The sequence below is a fragment of the Dromiciops gliroides genome, chromosome 5 (genome assembly GCF_019393635.1).
Source record: "Dromiciops gliroides isolate mDroGli1 chromosome 5, mDroGli1.pri, whole genome shotgun sequence".
NCBI classification, from domain to species: Eukaryota; Metazoa; Chordata; class Mammalia; order Microbiotheria; family Microbiotheriidae; genus Dromiciops; species Dromiciops gliroides.
Window position 1 is genome coordinate 302705521 of NC_057865.1, and position 22429 is coordinate 302727949.

At 44.7% G+C, this 22429-nt stretch overlaps 1 protein-coding gene across 4 annotated transcripts; it reads left to right on the forward strand.

The window, feature by feature from the left end:
* Nucleotides 1–2038: 2038 nt before the first annotated feature.
* Nucleotides 2039–18713, forward strand: NANOGNB (NANOG neighbor homeobox). 4 transcript variants are annotated; one of them, XM_043968977.1, is made up of 5 exons: nucleotides 2039–2243; nucleotides 2514–2595; nucleotides 17577–17818; nucleotides 17944–18029; nucleotides 18362–18713. In XM_043968977.1, exons 2-5 carry the CDS (start codon nucleotides 2526–2528, stop codon nucleotides 18366–18368), a joined length of 405 nt encoding a protein of 134 aa, XP_043824912.1. In that variant the 5' UTR covers nucleotides 2039–2243; nucleotides 2514–2525; the 3' UTR covers nucleotides 18369–18713. The 4 variants fall into 4 exon arrangements, 3 of the variants coding, with proteins under 3 accessions (XP_043824912.1, XP_043824910.1, XP_043824911.1); XM_043968975.1 differs by lacking the exons at nucleotides 2039–2243; nucleotides 2514–2595 and adding exons at nucleotides 12079–12397; nucleotides 14909–15118; XR_006353364.1 differs by lacking the exons at nucleotides 17577–17818; nucleotides 17944–18029; nucleotides 18362–18713 and adding exons at nucleotides 12205–12397; nucleotides 14909–15103.
* Nucleotides 18714–22429: the final 3716 nt, after the last annotated feature.

Consider the following 22429-nt stretch of genomic DNA (forward strand, 5'->3'; position numbering starts at 1 on the left):
GTGAGCACAGCCTCGTCGATTGGGGTTTTCTCATGACGTTTGACTGCTTCACCAGCGACGGAGACTGAAGCGCCCTGAAACCAGGAGAGATGCTTTTGGTCACGGGGAGCAATGGGCACGTCTCAGGACGAGCCCCAAGCACGGGTGGGAGTCTGAGGAGAAACGAGCGGTTACTGCCAGGACTGGGCTTGGTGCTGCCCAGAGGTGGAGTCTGCCCTGGCATTGCTCTTTTTTTTAGTCATGTTTTAATTTATTATTTTTAAAGTATTATTTTCCAGTTACATATTACATATAAGGATAGTTTTCAACGTTTCACAGGATTTTTAGTTCGATTTTTTTTCTCCCCTCCTCCCCAAGACAGGAAGCAGTGTGATATAGGTTGTATATGTACAATCACATTAAACATTTCTACATTAGTCATCTTGTGAAAGAAGAATCAGCATAAAGAACCTCAAACAAGAAGGGGGGGAAAGCAGTTCAACAGTAGAAACAGTGTGATTCAATCTGCATTCATAATTCACAGTTCTTTTTTCTGGATGTTGAGAACATTTTCTATCACAAATTTTTTGAAACTGTTTTGGATTGTTGCACTGCTGAGAAGAGCCAGGTCTATCCCCGTTGTTCATCACACAATGTTGCTGTTATTGTGTACAATGTTCTCCTGGTTCTGCTCCTCTCAAGTCAGCATCAGTTCATGTAAGTCCTTCCAGGTTTCTCTGAACTCCTGCTCATCATTTCTTACAGCACAATATTATTCCATTATATTCATATGCTGCAATTTGTTTAGCCATTTCCCTATTGCTGGGCATTCCTTTGATTTCCAGTTCTTGGAACAAATAGAGTTGCTATAAATACTTTTGTACATGTGTGTCCTTTTCCCTTTTCTATGGTCTCTTTGGGATACCAGACATTGCTCTTTGTAGTGGTGAGGCATCAACATGGGAACACAAGATGGTGGGCGGAAGTATTTAGGGAGTCCCAGCCCATACCAACAGGATCCAATGATGGGTAGTATTAATGAGATAGGATTTAATGTGAAGTCCAGACCTGGGTTCACAAAACTAACTGCACAAATACAGGCTAGGGGGATTGTGGAGACATTGGTTCCTTTGAAAAGGATCTGGGGGTCCCATTGGACCATATGTTTAATATGAGCTGAATGTGATGGAATTCAGGAAAGCTGATGGGACCTTAGACTGCATTAATAAAGCAGCACCCTAGTAAACCTAGGAGCCCAACCTTTCCATTTTACAGATGAGCAACCTGAGGCCTGGAGAGGCATGGTACAATTTGAAGTGAAGATAGAACTGAGGTTTGGGGACAGGATCCCACTTGTCACAGAAATCTTAGCTGGGATGATGAGAATCCCTCCTTGTCCTCCATGGGAACCTCACAGTCAGTCAGGAGAAATCTCAGGACAGGATATGTAGGGATGGGTGAAGGACAGGGGCAGGAGGCAGATGACGATCTAGCAGTGGTCTGATGAGCAGTGCTTCAGACACGGCACAAATTATGGGATGGGAAAGTGTCCTGGAGAAAGGGCGTTTTTCAGCCAAGGGAAGGACTCCTAGGATCCCAGAAGCAAGCTGTAGCCGCCTCTTCTGCCTCCTGCACAAGGGCTTCTACTAGGAGACCCAGCAGCCACAGGGAGCTCCCATTCCCGCCAGACTGTGCTGTGTCCCCGGGAGATGCCCACCTGACCATTCCCACCTCATTTATGGGGGGAACCAATCACGTATTAGTTGGGTGCTGGGCCCTGGGCTAGTACAGAGCATCTTGTTCTATTGCTTGCTGTCCAGTCCACAGGCTACAGGAAAGCTGTGGAGGAACCTGGCCCACCAGGTCCATGGGAACCTAGAGAGTCCTCCAAATCGCTGTCATGAGCCAGAAGAGACACCGCCCCTCCCCCCCCCCCCCCCCCGCCGTGAAGAATGAGCCAGCTGCTGACCCAGGGACATCTCATCCAGGACCTCACCTTGCTTTGCTCTGGCCCAGAGTCTGCCCCACCCGAGGGGGGAGGGGCTGGAAGAGGCCAGGGTGCAGCTTGAAGCTGGCTCTCCTGCCTGGGAGCTGCAGAAACAGGAGTTGCTTCTGCCTTGTGCCATGGGTCAGGCTGGGCCCCCAGCCAGCTGGGGGTCGGCAGTCCCCTGCACTCCTGGCACTACCCTGAGCTTCCCTGCTCCATATCATGGGGGCTGAGCTTGGGCAGCAGCAGATAGGACCAACGGCCTCCTAGAACCCAGGTGAGTCTGCAGTCTGACCCAACTTCAGACCCTCAGAATTATCCCCAAGGATTTTGGTCACTGTCCTTAGCCTCTGGAGGTGGCACCTCTGAGCTAGGGCGGGGACCCCGACCAGAAGGCACCCACTGGTCATTCCCTCCGGGGGCCAGAATCTCCCCATTGCTCTCTACTCACCACCAAACACCGCCCCCCCCCATCTAGCTGGGAGTGGGCATGGGGCCATCCCAGGTGAGTCCCAGCTGTGACAGCATTTGGTTTGTCTCCCTCCAGAGACCAAACAGAATGGGACCCATCTCCTGTAGCCTCTTCTCTGCCCTCCTGAGTGGCCTGCTGCTCAGCCCTCCTGGCGAAGGTGAGTCTTGATTCAGGTTCCCTGGAGTGAGGAGCTGGGGTCTACTCTCCCTAGGGTCCTGGGGTCCCAGAAGGACCAGGTGTGCAAGAAAATGTACTTACTGAGCGCCACATACAGGCATTTACAGAGTGTGAAAATAACAACACGGGAGGGTCAGGGCAGAGGGAGAGGGCTCTAGCCATGGGCAACGGCCTGTGCAAAGGCCCAGGGAGGAGCATGGACCATGGAAGAGCTGCCAGTTTGACTGGAGCCCAGAGGGCATAAAGAGCAGGAACACAGCGTCCTTCTGAAGGCTCAGGGAGGGAGCAGTGCCCGCCAAGGGCTGTCAATGCCCAGTGGACTGGGGAGCCACAGACACCCCTGAGGTAGGCAGCAGCTCTGGTCAGAAGGCGGGGAAAGGGGAGGAGCCCCTGCATTCAGCTGGTGGCCTTGGTGTCAATGGGCAGAGGGGACTGAGGCGATCCCCTCAGTGACTGACTCATCCAAGGGCACTGGTTGGCCACTTCTGCAGAACGCTGGATGGGGTAGAGTTTCCATACACTGCTCCCGTGGCCTCTGACACCCGTGTGTCTCGACCCAGCAGAGTGTCTCTGGAGCAGGACTCTGCCTGTCTCTGGCTGTTCCCAGGACTGGGCAGCTTGGGTTATGTATTGCCCTACACCAGGGCTGGCACCTTCCCATGGCACAGAGGTCTCTCCTGCTCCCTCTCATGGGTCACAGCTGTGAATGGGTGACAATAGCTTTGAGCTGTGGCCCTAAGGAGGGGCTCCCTGAGGTGGCATTAGAGACATGAGGACAGGCCAACTTCCTGAACCCCATTACCAGGAGGGAGGCATAGGGCAGGGCAAAGCTCAAGGGTCCTATTGTAACCTCCCAGACGCAGGACTCAAGGCTGCCCCATGAGCCCCAGCCTGAACCACTTTGGGTTAGGGTTGAGGAGGAGGCAATGAAAGCTGGATTTGGGGGTGCTGCTTGGGGGGGGTCTGGGTGCTGGGATGGGGGTGCTATGAGAAGTGGGAGGCAGGATCAGGAGGGGCTGCAGGGGCTTTAGAAACTGATCGGGACAGCATGTCTAGTCTCAGCCCAGGGTTAGAGTTGGGTTAAAGTTAAGGTTGACATCAAATTAGGACTTTCATCTTGGTGAGTGACCCAGTGAGTCATAGCCAGGAGTACAGACAGACAGATGGATGAATGGATATTTGGATGGATAGATGATAAATGGATAAATAAATGATGGGTGGATGACAGATGGAAGGATGAATATATGGATAGATGATAAATGGATATAGGAATGGATGGATGCATAGATGAAGGATGGATGGATGGATAGTACCGTGCTATATGCTGCCGCACAGACACAGGACCAGACAAACAGGCATCCTCGGACTCCTCGACCATTGGGAATTCATCCACATACATGAGCTTCTTGAGCCCACTAGGTGCTCAGCAAGGCTCTTAGAAGGGATATAGAAGGAGGAGGCCAGCTTACAGCCTAATGGGGGACACCTCTACCAGTGGGATGGCAATAGCACGAGCCTGCTTTTTCCCCACATCCTGCCCCTACCTTTCAATGGGTAGATGGCCAAGGCGTTCCAGATTCCCTCCTTGGCCCACTGAGGGGGAAGGGGAGAGCTGACAGTTGGGCCCCCCACCAGCTCTGACTGTGAGGGCAGCTGAGGGCAGGGAAATGAGATGCTTGTCAGGCCTGGACGATCAGGGCAGGATCTATGGAAGAAGTATGGGGTGTACACTGGAGAATGGCCTCTGTCCACACTGGAAGGGCATAGTTGTAGGAAGAAGCTGCTTGGCTTTAAGTATGGAGGGAAGTGGGAGGGCAGGCTGGGCTCTGTCTCTCCCTGGGTGCTGCTGAGCTGGAGATATGGGGAAGAGGGTGGCAGCAGCAGCTCTGAGGTAAGTTGAGAGTTGGGGTGGAGGCCATCATGCCTTGGAAGGGCCAGCCCCCACCATGCTGGAAGGGATGAAGGCTACCCCCCCTCCCCAGGCCAGGGGTACAAGCCCAACTCCCCTTCACCTACAGGTGTCCAGGCAAGCTGGTTGGTTTGGAGTTGCAGCTCCCCATGACCCTTCCTCTGCCAGTATGTAATGCAGACCAGGCTGGGGACTGGGCCTCCTCCCCCAAGGAGTGTCTGTATGCCTGCCCTATTAAGTCACTTCTCCAGATTCCCACGGGGCTCCATCCTGATCTTGACCCCGGCACTCCCTGGGAGCGGGTCTCCCCATCTCCTGATTGGGGCTATGGGGAGGTCCTTCCAGCTCACTTCTGCAATTGTGACCTGACAAAAAACCCACTGTGACAAAAGATGGCATTTCTGCCTTTAGTCTGTCCCTGCCTCGTCCCCCAGGGCCCTCACAGCTGCAGCCCTTAATGACGAGCCCCCCATAGGCCTGGGACCAGATTCCTGTATTCAGGCTAAAAACATCAGGGGCATTTTCTGGCCTTTCCCCTGAGCAGTAGTGGCCCCTGGGCTCCCTCAGAGTCTGTGGCACAGCCAGTGACACCTTCATCCCTGGGTCTAGTATGCCAGTGTCCAGAAGTGGTGGTCCTGGGGAGCAGCTAGGTGGCACAGTGGATAAAGCATGGGCCCTGGATTCAGGAGGACTTGAGTTCAAATCTGGCCTTAGACACTTGATACTTATTAGCTGTGTGACCCTGGGCTAGTCACTTAACCCTCATTGCCCTGCAAAAAAAAGAAAAAGAAAGAAGTGGTGGTCCTGCTGCCCTCTGCCCAGGCCTAGGCTCACCATCTCCTGGGAGGGACATGGATAAGCTGGGTGCAAACCCAGATGGTGTCCTCCTCTGGGAGAGAAGTGGCAAAGGGGGGGAGGCTAGAAACTGGGCTTGTGGGGAAGGAGAAAGAGAGAAAGGGAGAGAATGAGAGGAGAGAGGGAGGGACAGAATGAGAAAAGGAGACAGGGAGAGAAAAGAATAGAGAGACAGAGATAGAGTCAGAATGGGAGAGAAAGAGGGGAGGGAGAGAATGAGACAGAGACAAAGGGAGAAGGAGAGAGACAGAGACTGAGAGAAATTCACAAAGACAGACAAAAAGACACAGAGAGGAGAGCTAAGAGATGGGGAGAGATTGGGGGAGAGAGAAAGAGACAGTAGAGATGGAGACAGAGGGAGAAAGAGAGGAGAGGACAGAGGGGAGAGATGGGGGTGACAGGCTTTATACACATATTTGGGAGCTCTAAACCATGAATTCTCAATTGCCATTGAGGTCCCGATGTACTACCAAAGGGATCCTAGCCCATTCCTAACAAGCACTCATTGAGGGATACTTACAGAGCTCTTGTCTACTTGGGGCAAGCTCAGGTTTTCAAGACAGAGAAAATATGAAGTGACATGTGCACCCCTCCCCAGGGCTTCACGTCCCACCCTCTGGAACTAAGTTGAGCAATTCTGGGGCCATTGGTATCATGCAAGGGTCTGTCTGGGGCCCCTTCTGTTTTCTCTCTGCACTTTGTGCTGGGTGAGCATAGCAAAGAACAACCTTGAATACCCATGAAAGCTAGTGTTCTCAAAGATCAGGGTTGCTATGTCTTTTGGGGGCTAGAACACTCAATGCTATCACACCAGGGGGCTTTCCACAGCTGGCTCTTCTGCTTGATATCAACCAGTCAATCAATAGGCATCTATTAATAAGGGCCTATTATGTACCAGACACTTTGCTAAGCAGATACAGAAAACACCAAAGACCAAGGAGGCAGATCCCCAGAGATATGGGCAGGGCTGGGTACTGAGGCCTGATGCACTTGGCAGCTCCTCCCTTCACCTACCTTGGCAGCAGGCTCTGGGCTCAGGGGCCGGGCTGGGGTGGACAGATCCCCAAACCACAGGCTTACAGCAGGAAGGGGCTTTAAAGGCCATCAAAACTGCCCCCCCCCATTTTGACATGAAGAAAATGAGGCACAGGCCAATTAAATGACCTGCTCAGAGTGGGCCAGCTGGTTCAAAGCCAGACATTGTTGAATTCAGGTCTGGTATTCTAGCCACTACACCACACTGCGTCAATGAGGAATGCTCTTACATAGGAGGCTTCTTCAGACAGAAGCCCAGCCTACCTCCCACACTCCATTGGAAAGCAGGGAATACACAAGTCACATTTTGCAGAGTGGCTAGAGAGAAGGAAAAGAGGAGCTGCCCACATCCCCCAGTCTGGGACACTGGGCACCTTTTTCTCTTTGATGAGGAAGTGTTACTCAAATGGATCCCAATGATTACAACAAGGATTTATGAAGTACCTGCAGTATGCAGGGCACTGGGCTAAGTGGCCACTGGATTGAATTTCTGAGTTCCTGATCCCAGGGCTGGACCCCTGGGCAGAAGTGACCAAGCTTTCTAAGTTCTCATCACAATGGGGAAGGACTAGGAGCTGAGGTCAGGACCAAGTGTGGTGGTGAACTCTCCCTGCACACACACATTCTTGGCTCAGATGGAACAAGGACAGACACATTCACAGGGGGAAGTGCCCCCTGAGTGAGCAGCAGAAAGCTAGGCATCCCTAGAATACAAATCTGGACAACATTTTCCTTGTGGTGCTTATAGAATATAGGGTGATAAGGCACAATAGTTTATAATTAGTTCATATCCAGGCCTGGGGGAGTTGAGAGAGGAAGCCTTCCTAGCATGGGTGATCTATCTACATACCTACCTACATACTTACATATCTATCCATCCATCCATCCATCTATCTATCCATCTATCTATCTATCCATCTATCTATCTATCTATCTATCTATCTATCTATCTATCTATCTATCTATCTATCTATCTATCTATCATCTATCTTCATCATTATTGTCATTATCATTATGTCCTCCATCTATGTTCTGGTCTAATTCCATCTATCTATATCTATGACACTAGCATCCATCTAACTATGTATCCATTGTGTATCAATCTCTCTAGCTCTACATTCATCTATCCACCTTTCTTTCTACTTATTTTTATCTCCAGTTATCTATATCTAACTATAATTATCTGAATAGTCAATCAGTTAACAAGCTACCCATCTATATCTACCCATCTAAATTTATGTCAACCAACCACCCCTCTATCATTCATCAATTTGTTGATCAACCATCTGTCTTTCTTTGTCTATATCTGTCTAACCACCCATCATCTACCAATCTCTTCTCAACTTACCATGGACCTCTGTCTATATTGACCTACCTTTATCTATCTGGAGCATTTGATAGGGCAGGAAGACCTGAGTTCAAATCCAGCCTCAGACACTTACTAGTTGTGTGACTCTGAACAAGTTACTTTAGTACCATCTGCCTCAGTTGCCTCATCTGCAAAATGTGTTTAGTAAGATCATTTATCTCAGTTATTGGGTTCTGAGACTAAAATGAAATAATGTTTGTAAAGCACTTAAACACTCTGTATGACCCTCACTTTCTCTTTCACCTTCAATATCTCTTTGTTTACTGGCAACTTCCATACTGCCTACAAACATTCCCCTGTCTTCTCAGCCTCAAGAATCTCTCCCTTGATCCACCCACGTCTGCTAGCTATCCCCCCCCCCCCATCTGTCCCCTGCCTTTTGTGGCTAAACTCTTTGAGATGGCTGTCTACAATAAAGACCTTCACTCCCTTACACTTTCTTTGTAATTCTCTGACTTCTCACATCATTTAAGTGAAATTCCTGTAAAAATGACTAATGATCTCTTAATTGCCAAAACGAATTGCCTTTTCTCAATCCTCATCCTTCTTAACTTCTCTGTTGCATTTGATGTTGTCAGTCACCCTCTTCTCCTTGACAGCCTCTTTTTATGACACCACTCTCTCTTGATTCTCCTCCTACCTCTCTGACTGCTCCTCAGTCTCCTTTGCTGGACCATCATTCAGCTCATCTCTGATAACTATGTGTGCTTCACAGGGCTCTGTCCTGGGCCCTATTGTCTTCTACATTTATACTATTTCACTTGGCAATCTTATTAGCTCCCATTAAATTGAATATGCTGATGGTTCTGATATCAATTTAACCAGCACTCATCTTTCTCCTGGCCTACTGTCTTGAATCTCCAACTACCTACTAGATGTCTAGAACTTGATCTCCTGGAGACATCTGACACTCAACATTGCCAAAATAGAACTCACATGCTCTCTTGTTTTTTAAATCATATTTTATTTTAATTTCAAAGATCAGCCTTCTCTCCCTCTCCCTCCCCTCACTGCATCCCCTCAATTGAGAAAACAAGGAATACTAATCACCTATTACAAGTATGTAATCAAGCAAAACCAATGTAACTGAGATTAGAAGGAAAACAGAAAGCTAGGAAATAATCAGTTTCTGATAAAGGCCTCATTTCTCCAATATATAGAGAACTAGGTCAAATTTATAAGAATACAAGTCATTCCTCAATTGATAAATGGCCAAAGGATATGAACAGGCATTTTTCAGATGAAGAAAGTAAAGTTATCCATAATCAGATGAAAAAATTCTCTAAATCACTTGATCAGAGAAAGGCAAATGAAAACAAATTTGAGATACCGCTTCACAACTATCAAATTGACTAATATGACAGAAAAGTAACATTATAAATGTTGGAGAAAATGTGGGGAAATTGGAACACTAATTCATTGTTGGTAGAGTTGTGAACTAATCAAATCATTCCAGAGAGCAATTTGGAAATATGCCCAAAGGGCATATAACCTTTGATACTATACATGCCCTTCCTTGATCCTGCAATACCACTACTAGGATTGTATCCCAAAGAGATCCTTAAAAAGGGAAAAGGACTCACATGTACAAAAATATTTATAGCAGCTCTCTTTGTGGTGGCAAAGAATTGGAAATTGAGGGGATGCCCATCAATTGGGGAATGGTTGAACAAGTTGTGGTATATAAATGTTATGGAATACTACTGTGCTATATAAGATATGATGAGCAGGAAGATGGCAGAGAGAAGTCAGGAAATTGCCTGAGCTCTCCCGAGTTTCCCTCAAAAAGAACATTAAATCGAGCCTCTAAACAGATTATGAAACTACAGAACCTACAAAAAGACAGAGGGACACAATCTTCCAACTTGAGATAATTTAGAAAAATTCAGGAAATGTCGGTCTCACTTGGGCAAAAGGGGAGCACAGTGAAGCTCAGTACAGCACAGCATGGAGGGGGTCTGGGCAAGTCAGCAGGAGGCTCTCGGCCACAGCAAAGCAACTGAGGCCCCTTGATCCTGGCTTAGCAAGCTGGTGGTGAAGCAGGACAGTTGTGAGGTCCACCAGCACTGGCTGAGAGGGCAGGATAGCAGTTGGAGGGCCACGCATAGGACAGGCATGACTGGGCCTGGTCATCCCAGTGCAGGGAGCAAGCACAGGGAGCAAGCCAGTGTAGTGAGGAATCCACAAACCACAGAATCCTCAGAGCAGAAAGTCAGTGACCCGGACTCTATCCTCTAGCACAAGAAATTTGAAACAGTGGCCCCTGTGCTCCAGGAGCAGACCTCAACTTAAAAAAAAAATAAGCCATAATATGAGTAAGAAACAGAAAAGGGCCCTTACCATTGAGAGCTTCTGTGTTGACAGGGCAGAGCAAAACATAAACTTAGATGAGGACAATATTCTCATAATACCTACATGTAAAGCCTCAAGAGAGAAGATTAATTGGTCTCAAGACCAAAAAAGCCTTCTTGGAAGAGCTCAAAGAGGATTTTAAAAATCAAATGAGAGGGGCAGCTAGGTGACCCAGTAGAAAAAGCACTGGACCTGGATTCAGGAGGACCTGAGTTCAAATCTGGTCTCAGACACTTGACACTTACTAGCTGTGTGACCCCAGGCAAGTCACTCAACCCTCATTGCCCTGCAAAAAAACAAAACAAAGCAAAACAAAAAAAAAACAAATGAGAAAGGTAGAAGAAAAAATGGGAAAAGAAATGAGAGAAATGAAAGCTTCACAAGAAGATTATGAAAAAAGAATCAACATCTTGGAAAAGGAAGTACAAAAATCGAGTGAAGAAAACAATTCCTAAAAAATACAATTGGCTAAATGGAAAAGGAGGTGCAAAAGTATACCTAAGAAAACAATGCTTTAAAAATTAGAATTGGGCAGATGGAAGCTAATGACTCCATGAGACACCAGGAATCAGTCAAACAGAATCAAAAGAATGAAAAAAATAGAAGAAAATATGAAATATCTCATTGAAAAGACAACTGACCTGGAAAATAGATCCAGGAGTAATAATTTGAGAATTATTGGACTATCTGAAAGCAATGATTAGAAAAAGAGTCTAGATACCATATTCCAGAAGGAATTGAAAACCAAATTGAAAACTCATAGTCTCAGAGGAGAAAATGAAAATGAGATGAAGTATCACCTAAAGGGATTTCCATGGGGCAGTAGCTGGAGCAGCTCTTCCTCACACCCTTAAGGACAGCATATACAAATGACTGAAATTTCTGGTAGTATCTGTAGTCCAGAAAAGGGGAGATGACAAAAAGTTACTACTGGCTGGAGTTGTCCCTGAGTGGAACAGCATTCTTCGAGAGGTGGTAGCTTCCCTCTGCTTGGAGGTCTTCCAGCAGAGGTTAGAGCATGACTTATTGGGTATGTTATAACAGGGATTCCTTCTCAGGAGAGGTTGGATTAGATGAGCACTGAGGTCCCTTCCCTGGTCCTAAATACTCAATTTCTCTGACTATAAAATAACAGCTGTGAAGTCTAGTGGAAGAAGCATTGCTTTGTCAGTCAGAAAACTGGCCTTCAGGATACTGGTCTACTACTTTCTACCTGTGTGGTATATTATCTCTGTGGATCTCACTTTCTTCATTTCTCAAAGGAAACAGTTGTAGTCCTTGACTTCAAAGGGTCCTTGACCTCTCCAGCTTTCCACCTCAGATGCATTGCCCTGCACTCAGAGACCTGTAGTCTGTTTTGAAAAAGCAGAACTTAGGGGCAGCTAGGTGGCACAGTGGATAGAGCACAGGCTCTGGAGTCAGGAGGACCTGAGTTCAAACCCAGCCTCAGACCCTTGACACTTACTAGCTGTGTGACCCTGGGCAAGTCACTTAACCTTCATTGCCCCACCAAAAAAAAAAGAAAAGAAAAGAAAAGGGAAAAAAAGGGAAAAAAAAAAGAAAAAGCAGAACTCAAAATGGGAGCAGATAAAAAAATTTCAGTAGAAGTGGAATATACCCAACATTTGAAGGAGCTTGATTTGGGCTTAAAAGTGTTGGGAGGCAAGTGGGGCAAGGCACCCAGGCACAGGGCAGGGTAGAACAGCCTTCAGCAAAGCCTCCTTTGCTTGCTGGGTCAAATCTTCTCCCCATCTCATGACTCCATGTGAAACATGGTTTCATTGTAAATCACCCAGATCCTGAAATGACAAGCACCTTCACATGTTGTTTGACTTCCCCCCATAGATCTCTCAGTGAAAAGGGAACTGACCCTCTCACAAATGGAAAAAAAAAACGTTTGTAAACGCTTTGGGCTTTTGCCCCCATTGAGGTCTGCCAAGTCTAATACACATATAAAAGTAGCATAAAGTAATTTAATTTGTGTGGGAGGAAGGGATAGGTTCACTTAAGCACATAATGGAGTGCCACAATCAATCTCAAAAGTTCACATGTCCTACTCTTCTCCAAAGTGAGAACCAGGTTCCCAAGGTGCGAACTCCACAGACCTACAACCCAAGCCTCTATATAAATGGAACTCAAACTTGGCTCCCACTCAGATTCATCTTTGTGCATCTACATCCAAGGGAGAGATCTTTCCCTTTGTGTAAGAAGGTCCTAGGGACACCTCGGGAAGCTCTTCAGAAGAACCCCTCTTCTCCTCAGGTGAGTGTTTTACTTATTTATTGAAACCTGAGTAATTTGGGTTGGATGGAGATTGATCCACTTGGGAGGGAGCAATCACTGGCCACTTGGGGAGCCCATAGAACACATCAAATAGCATCCAAATTGTTTTTCTGGAAAGAGGACTGAAGGTTGGCTCATATGACCTTTGCTTGAAAACTGGGCCTACCTCTCATTAGCTTTCTCACCATGGAGAACCCGCTTCCCTTCTATGGAGTACATTTTTCTCCCCTGTAAACTCGGGATAATACAATGTTTTCTTTTTCTTTCTTTTTTTTTGTGGGGTAATGGGGGTTAAGTGACTTGCCCAGGGTCACACAGCTAGTAATAGAATGTTTTCTATTCCTAAGATTGTTTTAGGACTGAAATGGGATGATTCAGGTCAAGCATTTTGCAAACACTAAATACCCGGAGGAGGTTCAGGTCCTCCTCTTCCTCTACATGCTCTCAGCATCGCTATTAACATCAAGAATGCAAGGAATAGATGCCCTAGCTGAGAAAAGTGTGTGTATGTGCTTGTGTGTTGATCTGCTGTATTGACAGGAGGATAAAGCTGAAAAGAGAGATGACCAATATGCCAAAATAGATTTCCTGGTTTGTGATGTCAGCTCAGCTCAGATTTCTTCTGGGTGAATGGCAGTGGCATACCTGGGATTACAGATAATACTCAAGTTTGCGTCTGGACAATATACTAGGACAAAATTTAAGATGGAGGATGTAGACTAAGGCATTAGTAATTGTGCCACCAGAGGAGAAAAGGAGAGGCACAAGTAGAAGGATTTTTCTAGGGTGGAAAGGAGTATGTATTCTTTAGACACAGGAAGACACATTATTGATTCCTGGTCTGTGCAGTTGTGTAGATGTGATTCCATCCAGAAATGTTTTGGGGCTAAGGAATAGGGCTGAAGGGTGATTGGGAGTGATGTATTCCTGAGATACACCATGTGAACAGAAGGGCAAGGGCAAGGGCAAGGAAAATGAGGACTCAGAATGATGTTTAGGTTAATTGGGCTAAACCAGGGTCCAGATTATGAAGGGAGGCCAGAATGGGGATGATGGAGTTGTTGAGAGGGAGGAAGGCATAGGGTTAGAGAATATGAGGAAAACAAACACTGAGTTTAGCAGCAATAAGGTGCAGGGAGAGATGGAAAGGCAGGGAATTATGACTGAGAAAATGAATGTGTAGCAGAGAGTATGAAATGAGGAGATCATCCATATTGGGTGGTTGAGATGGAATGCAGACATAGAAATCTCAGAAAATGGAGACTGGTATTGATCCACTGACCAATTTCACCATCTTTCCCCTTTAAATTTACAAATACTGGTGACATCTATTTCAATTTTTTCAAAAGTATTTCATTTCATTTAACAAAATAATGAAAGATTTGGGGTTGTATTTCAGTATAACATATAGTCTTTGGGATCACTCAGCTCCCATTTGCACATTCCAGGTTTGGCTCCAATGTGTGATGGCTCTTCACCCTCATGATTCTAGGGTACTCCAAAGAGTGGTGGAGATTTTCTGCAATGTTAGCTTATGAGCTTGGATATTGGCGTTTCAGTGTTGATAATTAGTTATCCACAAGAACTATTAGATTTTAGAAACAGGTATTTACTCAGATGGTCTAAAAAGAACATTTAGTCCAAAGAATCCCCTTTCTAAGATGAGAGTATATTGTCCCACAAATATATCCAGGTTGCCATGGAAAGGGAGCTCAAAATTAAAGAGCACATGTCTTGACAACTCTGTTGGTTCTATATTTTTCTTTTTTTCCCTTTTTTTCTTTTTTTTTTCCAGGGCAATGGGGGTTAAGTGACTTGCCCAGGGTCACACAGCTAGTAAGTGTCTGAGGCTGGGTTTGAATTCAGGTCCTCTGTTGGTTCTATTTTCACTTAAAATTCTGATGTCAAAAAAAAAGGAATCTGATTATATGTTCACAACTTTTCTACTTAACTCTATATGAAATCTCCAGAGATTTGACCCATATATTTCAATTCCACATGAAATACAAAACTTTCAGACAGATGTTATCCAGTTGTAGCAAGTGTGGGAAAAAAAGTAAAAAAAAAAAAACACATTAAATACCAAGGATGGGGGGGGGCAGCTAGGTGGCACAGTGGATAAAACACTGGCCCTGGATTCAGGAGGACCTGAGTTCAAATCCGACCTCAGACACTTGACACTTACTAGCTGTGTGACCCATTGCCCCACCCAAGCAAACAAACAAAAAACCAAGGATCCTACCATCAAGAATTAGAAAATAGAGCATATGGGTTACAACATGAAGCAAAGTAATAGCAATCCAGGAGACAAGATGAATAGAGCAAGAGAGAGTTATAACCCATTAGGTATAGTCTTAGCAAGATGGAGACCTGGTAACTGTTAAGAGCTGGGTTGGGGACAGTTGTCTTCCCCAAGCCTTATGCTCAGGGACCTATGCAACCCAACCAAGGCATGAGTTACCAATTAGTTGTGCTTTCTGTCCCCACTAGGTACACCAAGCTTGACAACGTGGTAAGAATCTTTTAGAATTAAAATGGAAGATTTAAACTTACAGAAGACATTTGACCTGATGGAGAATTCTGTTCTCTGCCATGTGGCAACAGATAAACAAGAGAAGGAGGAAATCAAAATACTTCAGCCTTCAGTGGTTCCTGAGAGCTTCCAGGGAGAAGTTACAGAAGATGATGCTCAGTCCACAGGTAAAATTCTGCCCCACAATCCTCGGGGATTTTCAAATGGATTCCTCTTTTTATCCTACCTTTCCTCTGATCATTTTATTTCTTGAGCTTATAATGAAATCAATATGTAGAGAAGAAAGTGGTGGAATGATATAATTGAATATCTATAGTGACAAAATCAGAGAATCTGGGAGTTGGAAGAGCTATTGGAAGCTGTCTATTCCAAGCAGTACCTGAGCAACCACCCATCTATCCCTTGTACCAGTAAAATCAACAACCACCTTCTGATTGAATCTCACCTCAAGGTGGGAATTCTGGCTGTTGACAATGTCATTACTACCTGAAAATCCCGGGAAAGGCAATTCCATTCTCTGAGTCTCTTTCCTCCTATTTAAAATGAGGGTCTTCAGTTAGAAAATTTCCAAAGTCTCCACAGCAGCCCTCACCAATCATCTTGACTTTTGTCCTGCCACGGGACTCCACCAATTCTGGAGCAGAGAGTGAGGCTGAAGACTTTGCACAGCTCCACTCCACTTAAATCCAATTCAGAAGCAAGTTAAGACATCACCTTCCTGATGTTATTGGTCCTCTTCAAGAAGGAAGGACTGGCCAGCAACAAGACTCAAGAAGCATACAAAAACAAAGTGTTTTACACATGGCTAGTGTGTGAATCTGCTGTGCTTCACTACTGATAAGTGTTCTATGGGATTTATTTTTATTTTTCATATGTGGGGGGCATAGGCAGGAGGGAGAAAAAGTTTTATTAATACAAAAAGTAACATGAAAATTTTAAAATTAAAAACATACATGAATTAAAGAATTAATTGCTAATTAACCTGTTCCCCTTTGCACCCATTTCAGGTGCACCTTGTTTACCAAATAGCATGATTGTGCCTAGAGGAAGTATCAGTCATCCTATTGAGGATGACATCTCCAAAGGCAATTCTGAGGCAACTGTCAGCTTGATTCCCCTATTCCCAGAAAAGGGTGTACAGTATAGGGAAAATTACAGAAAAGGTCTGCTGCAATCCCCTATAATGAAGGTGATCAAATACAAATGCTGGGTGAAGTTGTTATTATTATTCATCAGTAGTAATGAGAATAGTTAATATTTATGTAGGGTTATTGGTTTGCAAAGTGCTTTACAAATACTGTCATCCTCATGATGGTTTGAGGAAGAAATTGATGTGATTACACGTTTTTGTTGTTGTTGTTACTAATGAAGTAACTCAAGCTAACAGAGTGTAAGTGATTTGACTGGGGTCAAACTGCTAGTATGTGTTTAAAGTCATACTTGAATTCAGGTCTATCTGACTTGAGGTCCAGCCCTCTAATCACTGTTCAGCTGACTGTCCATTCCTCTGTCAAACCTACAGGAATGTCACCATTTTCTATTCTCTTTTCCTTTCCCAAATGCTTTCCCCCCCATTTACATGTATTCAGGATTCTGCCAATTCCGTGGAATAGTGCCCCATGGATGTTCACCTACAAGCCACAGTTTCAGGACATTGGTAAGCTGGAGAGTATTCAGAGGAAGGTAGCAAGGGGTGGGGAAAGCTTTGAATCAGTGACATGTGGGGATCAGCTGAAGGAATTAGGTCTGATTAGTCTAGAGAAGAGACTTGGGTGGAGCATGATAGATGCCTCCAAGTGTGTTAAGGGCTAGCTTGTAGAGGACAGATTAGACTTGTTTTGTTTGGTTCTAAATGGCATAACTAGGAGCACTTGGTGGAAGAGACAAATCTACAGTTGGCATCGGGATAAAGTTCCTAATTGCTGGAGTTGTCCCTGAATGGAAGAGGATGCCTCAGGAAGTGGTAACTTCTCTCTGCTTGGAGGTCTTCAAGCAGAGGTTGGAGCCTGACTTTTTAGGTGTGTTAGAATGGGGATTCCTTCTCAGTAGAGGTTGGAATAGATGAGCACTGAGGTCCCTTCTCTGGTCCCAAATACTCACTCTCTGTGACTATAAAATAACAGTTGTGAAGTCTAGTGGAAGAAGCATTGCTTTGCCAGTCAGAAGACTGGCTTTCAGATACTGCCTCTACTACTTTCCACCTGTGTGGTATATTATCTCTGTGCATCTCACTTTCTTCATTTCCCAAAGGAAAGGGTCGTAGTCCTTGACTTCAAAGGGTCCTTGACTTCGCCACCTCAGACCCACTGCCCTGCACTCAGAGACCTGTACTCTGCTTTGAAAAAGCAGAACTCAAAATGGGAACAGATAAAAAAGTTTCAGTAGAAGTGGAATATACCCAACATTTGAAGGAGCCTGATTTGGGCTTAAAAGTATTGGGATGCAAGTGGGGCAAGGCACCCAGGCACAGGGCCGGGTAGGACAACCTTCAGCAAAGCCTCCTTTGCTTGCTGGGTCAAATCTTGTCCCCCTCTCATGACTCCATGTGAAACATGGTCTCATTGTAAATCACACAGATCCTGAAATGACAAGCATATTCATATGTTGTTTGACTTCCCCCGACAGATCTCTTCATTAAAAGACAACCAGATCCTCTCAGTGGCAGTCAATCAACTGAGAGAGAGGCCAGTGATGGGGTAAGAAAGAGGAAGCAGGAACATCCTGATGAAGAGAAAGGACAGCAGAAGAGGTGGCGAGTCAGCAAACCTCTGATGGAGACTCTATGGGCACAGTTCAAAAGCAGGAGGCCTCTTGAACTCAGGGATCGTATCAGACTTTCATTTGAGTTCTCATTGGTTGACAAACAGGTAAGTGATGTGCATTTCTTTAGCAAGAGATGTTCTGTCACATATTTCATTCTGCCTTACGTTTTTTTTTTAAATCATAAGCCTTGTACATCAATTCACATTGTTTCTTTTTTGATTTTGTACAGATCTCTAAATGGTTAAAAAAAAAGGAGAAGCAGTATAAAAAATTTAGTAAGAAAAGGAGGCATTGCTGTAAACACAGACACCCTCGGTAAGTTTTTAATACATTGGATCTTTCTAAGTCACCAAGTGTCAAAAAAGTGGGTGTTGAACAGAAAGATTTTGGGTCACACACAGAACTTTTAGTTGGTAAACCCAACAGCTACAGCTGGGGCTTGTTTTGTGGTGCAGTCATAAACCCTGCCCATGCTCATTTTCCTACAACTCCTGCCAACTTCCACCATACCTACAACCCCCCCCCCCACAGCCCTATTATTGAAAACCACTGCCATGTTCTAACACATGTAATACTGCAACGTATATAATAAAGGGTTGTTGCCATTCAGTATATCATATTCTTTGGTTTTCTGGTTCTTTCCTTAGATCCTGAAGAGCATTGAAGATCATGCACATTTTATCATCTGCCTCAAGAGAATTCCCTGAAGATACAGAAGGAATTTTAATGCTCTATTTGGAACCTCCTAGGTGACCAATTATAGGATACTGAGCAGGCCCTGGTTTTGCATTGCTTTGATGATACATTTCTTTTTTTAAAAAGAAAGTTATTTTTTTATTGTCCAGCCTTAAGAAAATGATGGAAGAGATGTCAGTAATGAAAATGAAGCTTAAAACTATTTGTGAATACATTTTTAGGGGAGGAGACTTGGTTTTTAAACATTTACCAACACAACACTTAGGGAGCATCCATTATATGCCAAAGCAACTCATTTCACTTTGGGACAGTTTTCAGCATTTGATGATATATTTCAATTACTTTTAATAAAAATTCATGGTGACACAGCATTTCTCATCTTCTGTCTTTTTATCTGCATCTTTACTTCTTGGACCCCCATGTTTCTTTACCAATTCCCAATTGCATTGAGTAAAAATCTACTTTTAATTTGTTTGCTAATCCTCTTGTATCAACATAAAATTTATTTAAGGGTGATTCATTAACATTCAAGATTTCTAGTAAGAATAGTTTCCTTTAAAAAAAAACCCAACCCTGTCAGGGCATCTAGGGGGCCCAGTATATAGAGCACAGGCCCTGGAGTCACGAGGACCTGAGTTCAAACCTGGCCTCAGACCTTTGACACTTACCAGCTGTGTGACACTGGGTAAGTCACTTAACCCCCATTGCCTCACCCACAAAATCCCCCAACCCTGTCATAGATCCATCTTGTTGAAGACCCTAATGAAACTAAGACGAAATGGCCTTTAGTGAAAACAGCCAAACCAGAACTCAGGGCTTACGTGTTCAAACAGAACCCATCTCAAGGCTCTGGCCCTTCAAAGAGCCCCATCCCTGAGAGGTCTTTAAGCTCAGACTGGGATTTGTGACAGACACACAAATAAACGGGATTCACCACAAATGGAGATAAGTCCTGAGTGAAACCTGATCACTGCTCTTCAGGACCTGCTCAAGGGCCTTCCACAAAAAGTCCTGTCTAAGATATTTTCTATTGAAATGAATTGGAATCTATTGAAGTACTTCCAAGTGGAAGAGTGATGAGGCTTCCCCTGGGTCCTAAAGGCAGAACTACATGCAGTGAGTGGGAATGATACTAACCTGGAATAAAGCATCCTGTAGTGGCAAGTTTACTAATACTCTAAAATCCCCTCACCTTGAACTTTGATCCCTCAATCATCAACCCCCTTTGTATTCTGGACCCTATCCTAAGCTAATTGTCCATGTGTAGCCATTCACATTTGGATCCTGCATGCCCCTTGAGTCCCTGGAGGGTTGCATAGGATGCATGTCGTGTCCATAGCCAGTCAATGCAAAATGCTTGGCAATGTTACTATGGCTGGAAGAAGCCAACGTATAAGAAACCACGTTTGTCAAGTACTTCCAAAATCAAGACATGGCTAGCATATAGCGGGAGAGGGGCTCATATGTAGGAGAAGTGCATGGTCAAGACAAACTCTTAGAAGAACCACACTTATCTTCAATGCTTAAAGGATGCCATCAGTACCTCGTATTTGGCTTACAAAGACAAGAATGGAAAAGAGGTCCTCAGGAAGCATCCATTCTGCTGCGAATCATATTCTGCACTTGGGAGGGGTACATGAAGAGGGGGATCATGGATGTTGTGTTGGAAAGGAAACCAACCTGGGGGCAGAAGCCATGCTTTCAGTGCTGCCTCAGCTATTCACTCCATGACTGAAGATGTGCCAGTCACTAATGATCCCTGCATCAGTTTCATATATACAGAATAAGGGGAATTTTTCTGGTCCAACCTATGAGATGGGGTTATCGTAAGGAAAAGGGATTGTAGACTGCTACATTCCATGTAAACGTGAGTTACTTATTATGAAGAATTCCCAGGGAATGGGAAGAAATGACTGGTCAGTGGGTAAAGGTATAGATATGGGAACTCTCAAACTTGTGGTGACAGCTCTAGGATTTTACCTGCTACTGCCACTTGGAACTCCAGTCAGTGCCACAAAAAATGCCAGTCCAGTGGGCAAGAAGGAGAACAACTAGTGGCTAGGACAAAGAGCTTGTGCTAGCAGTTCATAGCTTGGCCCAGGAGTACAGAGTTTGACTAAACAACTCAGAAATGCTTCTGGAGGTTGACACCTTTGCCAAAGAATTTATACTCTGCTCTGTGAGTTCACACCTTGTCCTTAGAGCCCCAACAGAAGAAGGTGTTTACTCACATTCCTTTTTTTAAAATAGTATTTTGCCCAGGTCTATGTAAAGACAATACTTAACATTCATTTAAAAAATTTTTAGTTCCAAATCTTCTCTCTCCCTCCCTCACTTTTCCTTGCCCTGAAATAGTAAGCCATTTGTTTTAGGGTAAACATGTTCAATTATGCAAAATATAGTAGTCATGTTGGTTTACTCACATTTCATTACCATAGAATATCTGAGCTGGAAGAGATCCCAGGGCCCATCTAGTCCAACTGATATCTGGATTAAAAGTAGCTCCCCAATGCTTACTCACAAGTGGTTTTCCAATCTCAGATTGATTTCCTCTAGTGAGGGGGAAGTCAATGCCTCCCAATGAATTTCAGGAGCTCATTCATATTTTGAATCCTAAATGATAGGAATGCTTTCCATTCTTTGAACTGAAATATTCCTCTGTACAAATTCCACACTTTGCTTTTTGGTCTTTCCTCTTGGATGAAGCACAAATATTCTATGCAGGGCACCCTGCCTTTAAATACTTGAAGACAATCTACAAGCCATATTCAATCTTCTCTCCTCCAGGAAAAAAAGGATCCTCAGTTCTTCCAACTGTCCTTGAAACATGGTCCTATCTCAAAGCCCTTCACTATCTATGTCATCCTACTCTGGAGGCTCACCCCATGGTTTTCTCTCAAGACAAGCCCCTGGAATGTCCCCTAAATGAGGAAAGACAAACAGGATGCAGTATAAGGGCAATTGGAAGCCCATGGTGACTGAAAGAAAGAAAGAGCTACAAAGGAACCATCATGGCCATCAGTGAAGCACAGTAATAAAGGAAAAACCTTATATCCTAATAAAGAGATGGCAAAGCAAACCAATTATGGTTAAAAGGGGTGGGGGAGGCAGGTGCCCATCCTCAATGATTAGCAGAGTTGCAAAATGAAGCCATTAGGTTCACACATTCTTTCCCTCAATGATAAGTGAAAACCACTCTCCCAAAGTGTAAACTCCACAGTCTAGAGAGGATATCCCAGGATTCCTGCTCTACCCCCTTGGCCTCTATATAAATGGACCTCAGTCATCTAACACATTCAGAACCATTGGAAGCAACTTTGCATGCACAGTGAAGAGAGTTTTCTTTTTCCCAAGAAAGTCTCAGAAGTCACGTTGGGAAGATCTTCAGAAAAAGTTTCTTCTCCTTGCGTGGTAAGTGTTTCATTGATGCAATGGGTACTGGGATAGCTTTGTAGGACAGATGTGGAACCAACTTGGATGGAGCCATTATGCATCATTGGGGAAGCCCAGGACAGCAACTCAAAAGTAGCAGGAACCCCCAATCCTGAGGGGAAATTCAAGATACTCTATGTATAAGGAGTACTGAAGGTGGACTCCAAAGATATGGGTTTTAATCTTGGCCCTGCTTCTTACTAGCTGTAGGACCTTAGAGAAAATGCTTTCACTCTCTGCACCAGTTTCCTTTCCTGTCAAATCATCCAATAAGACTTTATCTGTCCATAGTCATAAGGATGTTGTGGGGTGGGGGTGATGGGTTATAAAGAGAATAAGCATTTAGACAGAGATAACTAAGTGCCAGGCATTCTTCCAAGTGCTTTAGAAATGTTGCAGTTCATCCTCATAACAATTCTACAAGGTAGGTGCTATTATGATACCCATTTTATAGATGAGGAAACGGAGGACAACCAAAGTTAAGTAAGTTGCCCTCAGTCATACATCTAGTAAAGAAATGTCTGTGGCCAGATTCTTCTCAGATTTTCTTGGCTCCAAGTCCAAGTATTTTATCCACTGGACTCACA

Coding starts and splice junctions, on each gene's coding strand:
- NANOGNB (XM_043968975.1), top strand. CDS start 14,953: ATGGAAGATTTAAACTTACAGAAGACATTTGACCTGATGGAGAATTCT. Junction 15,119..17,576: donor AGATGATGCTCAGTCCACAG/GTAAAATTCTGC, acceptor TTCCCCCGACAG/ATCTCTTCATTAAAAGACAA. Junction 17,819..17,943: donor TCTCATTGGTTGACAAACAG/GTAAGTGATGTG, acceptor GATTTTGTACAG/ATCTCTAAATGGTTAAAAAA.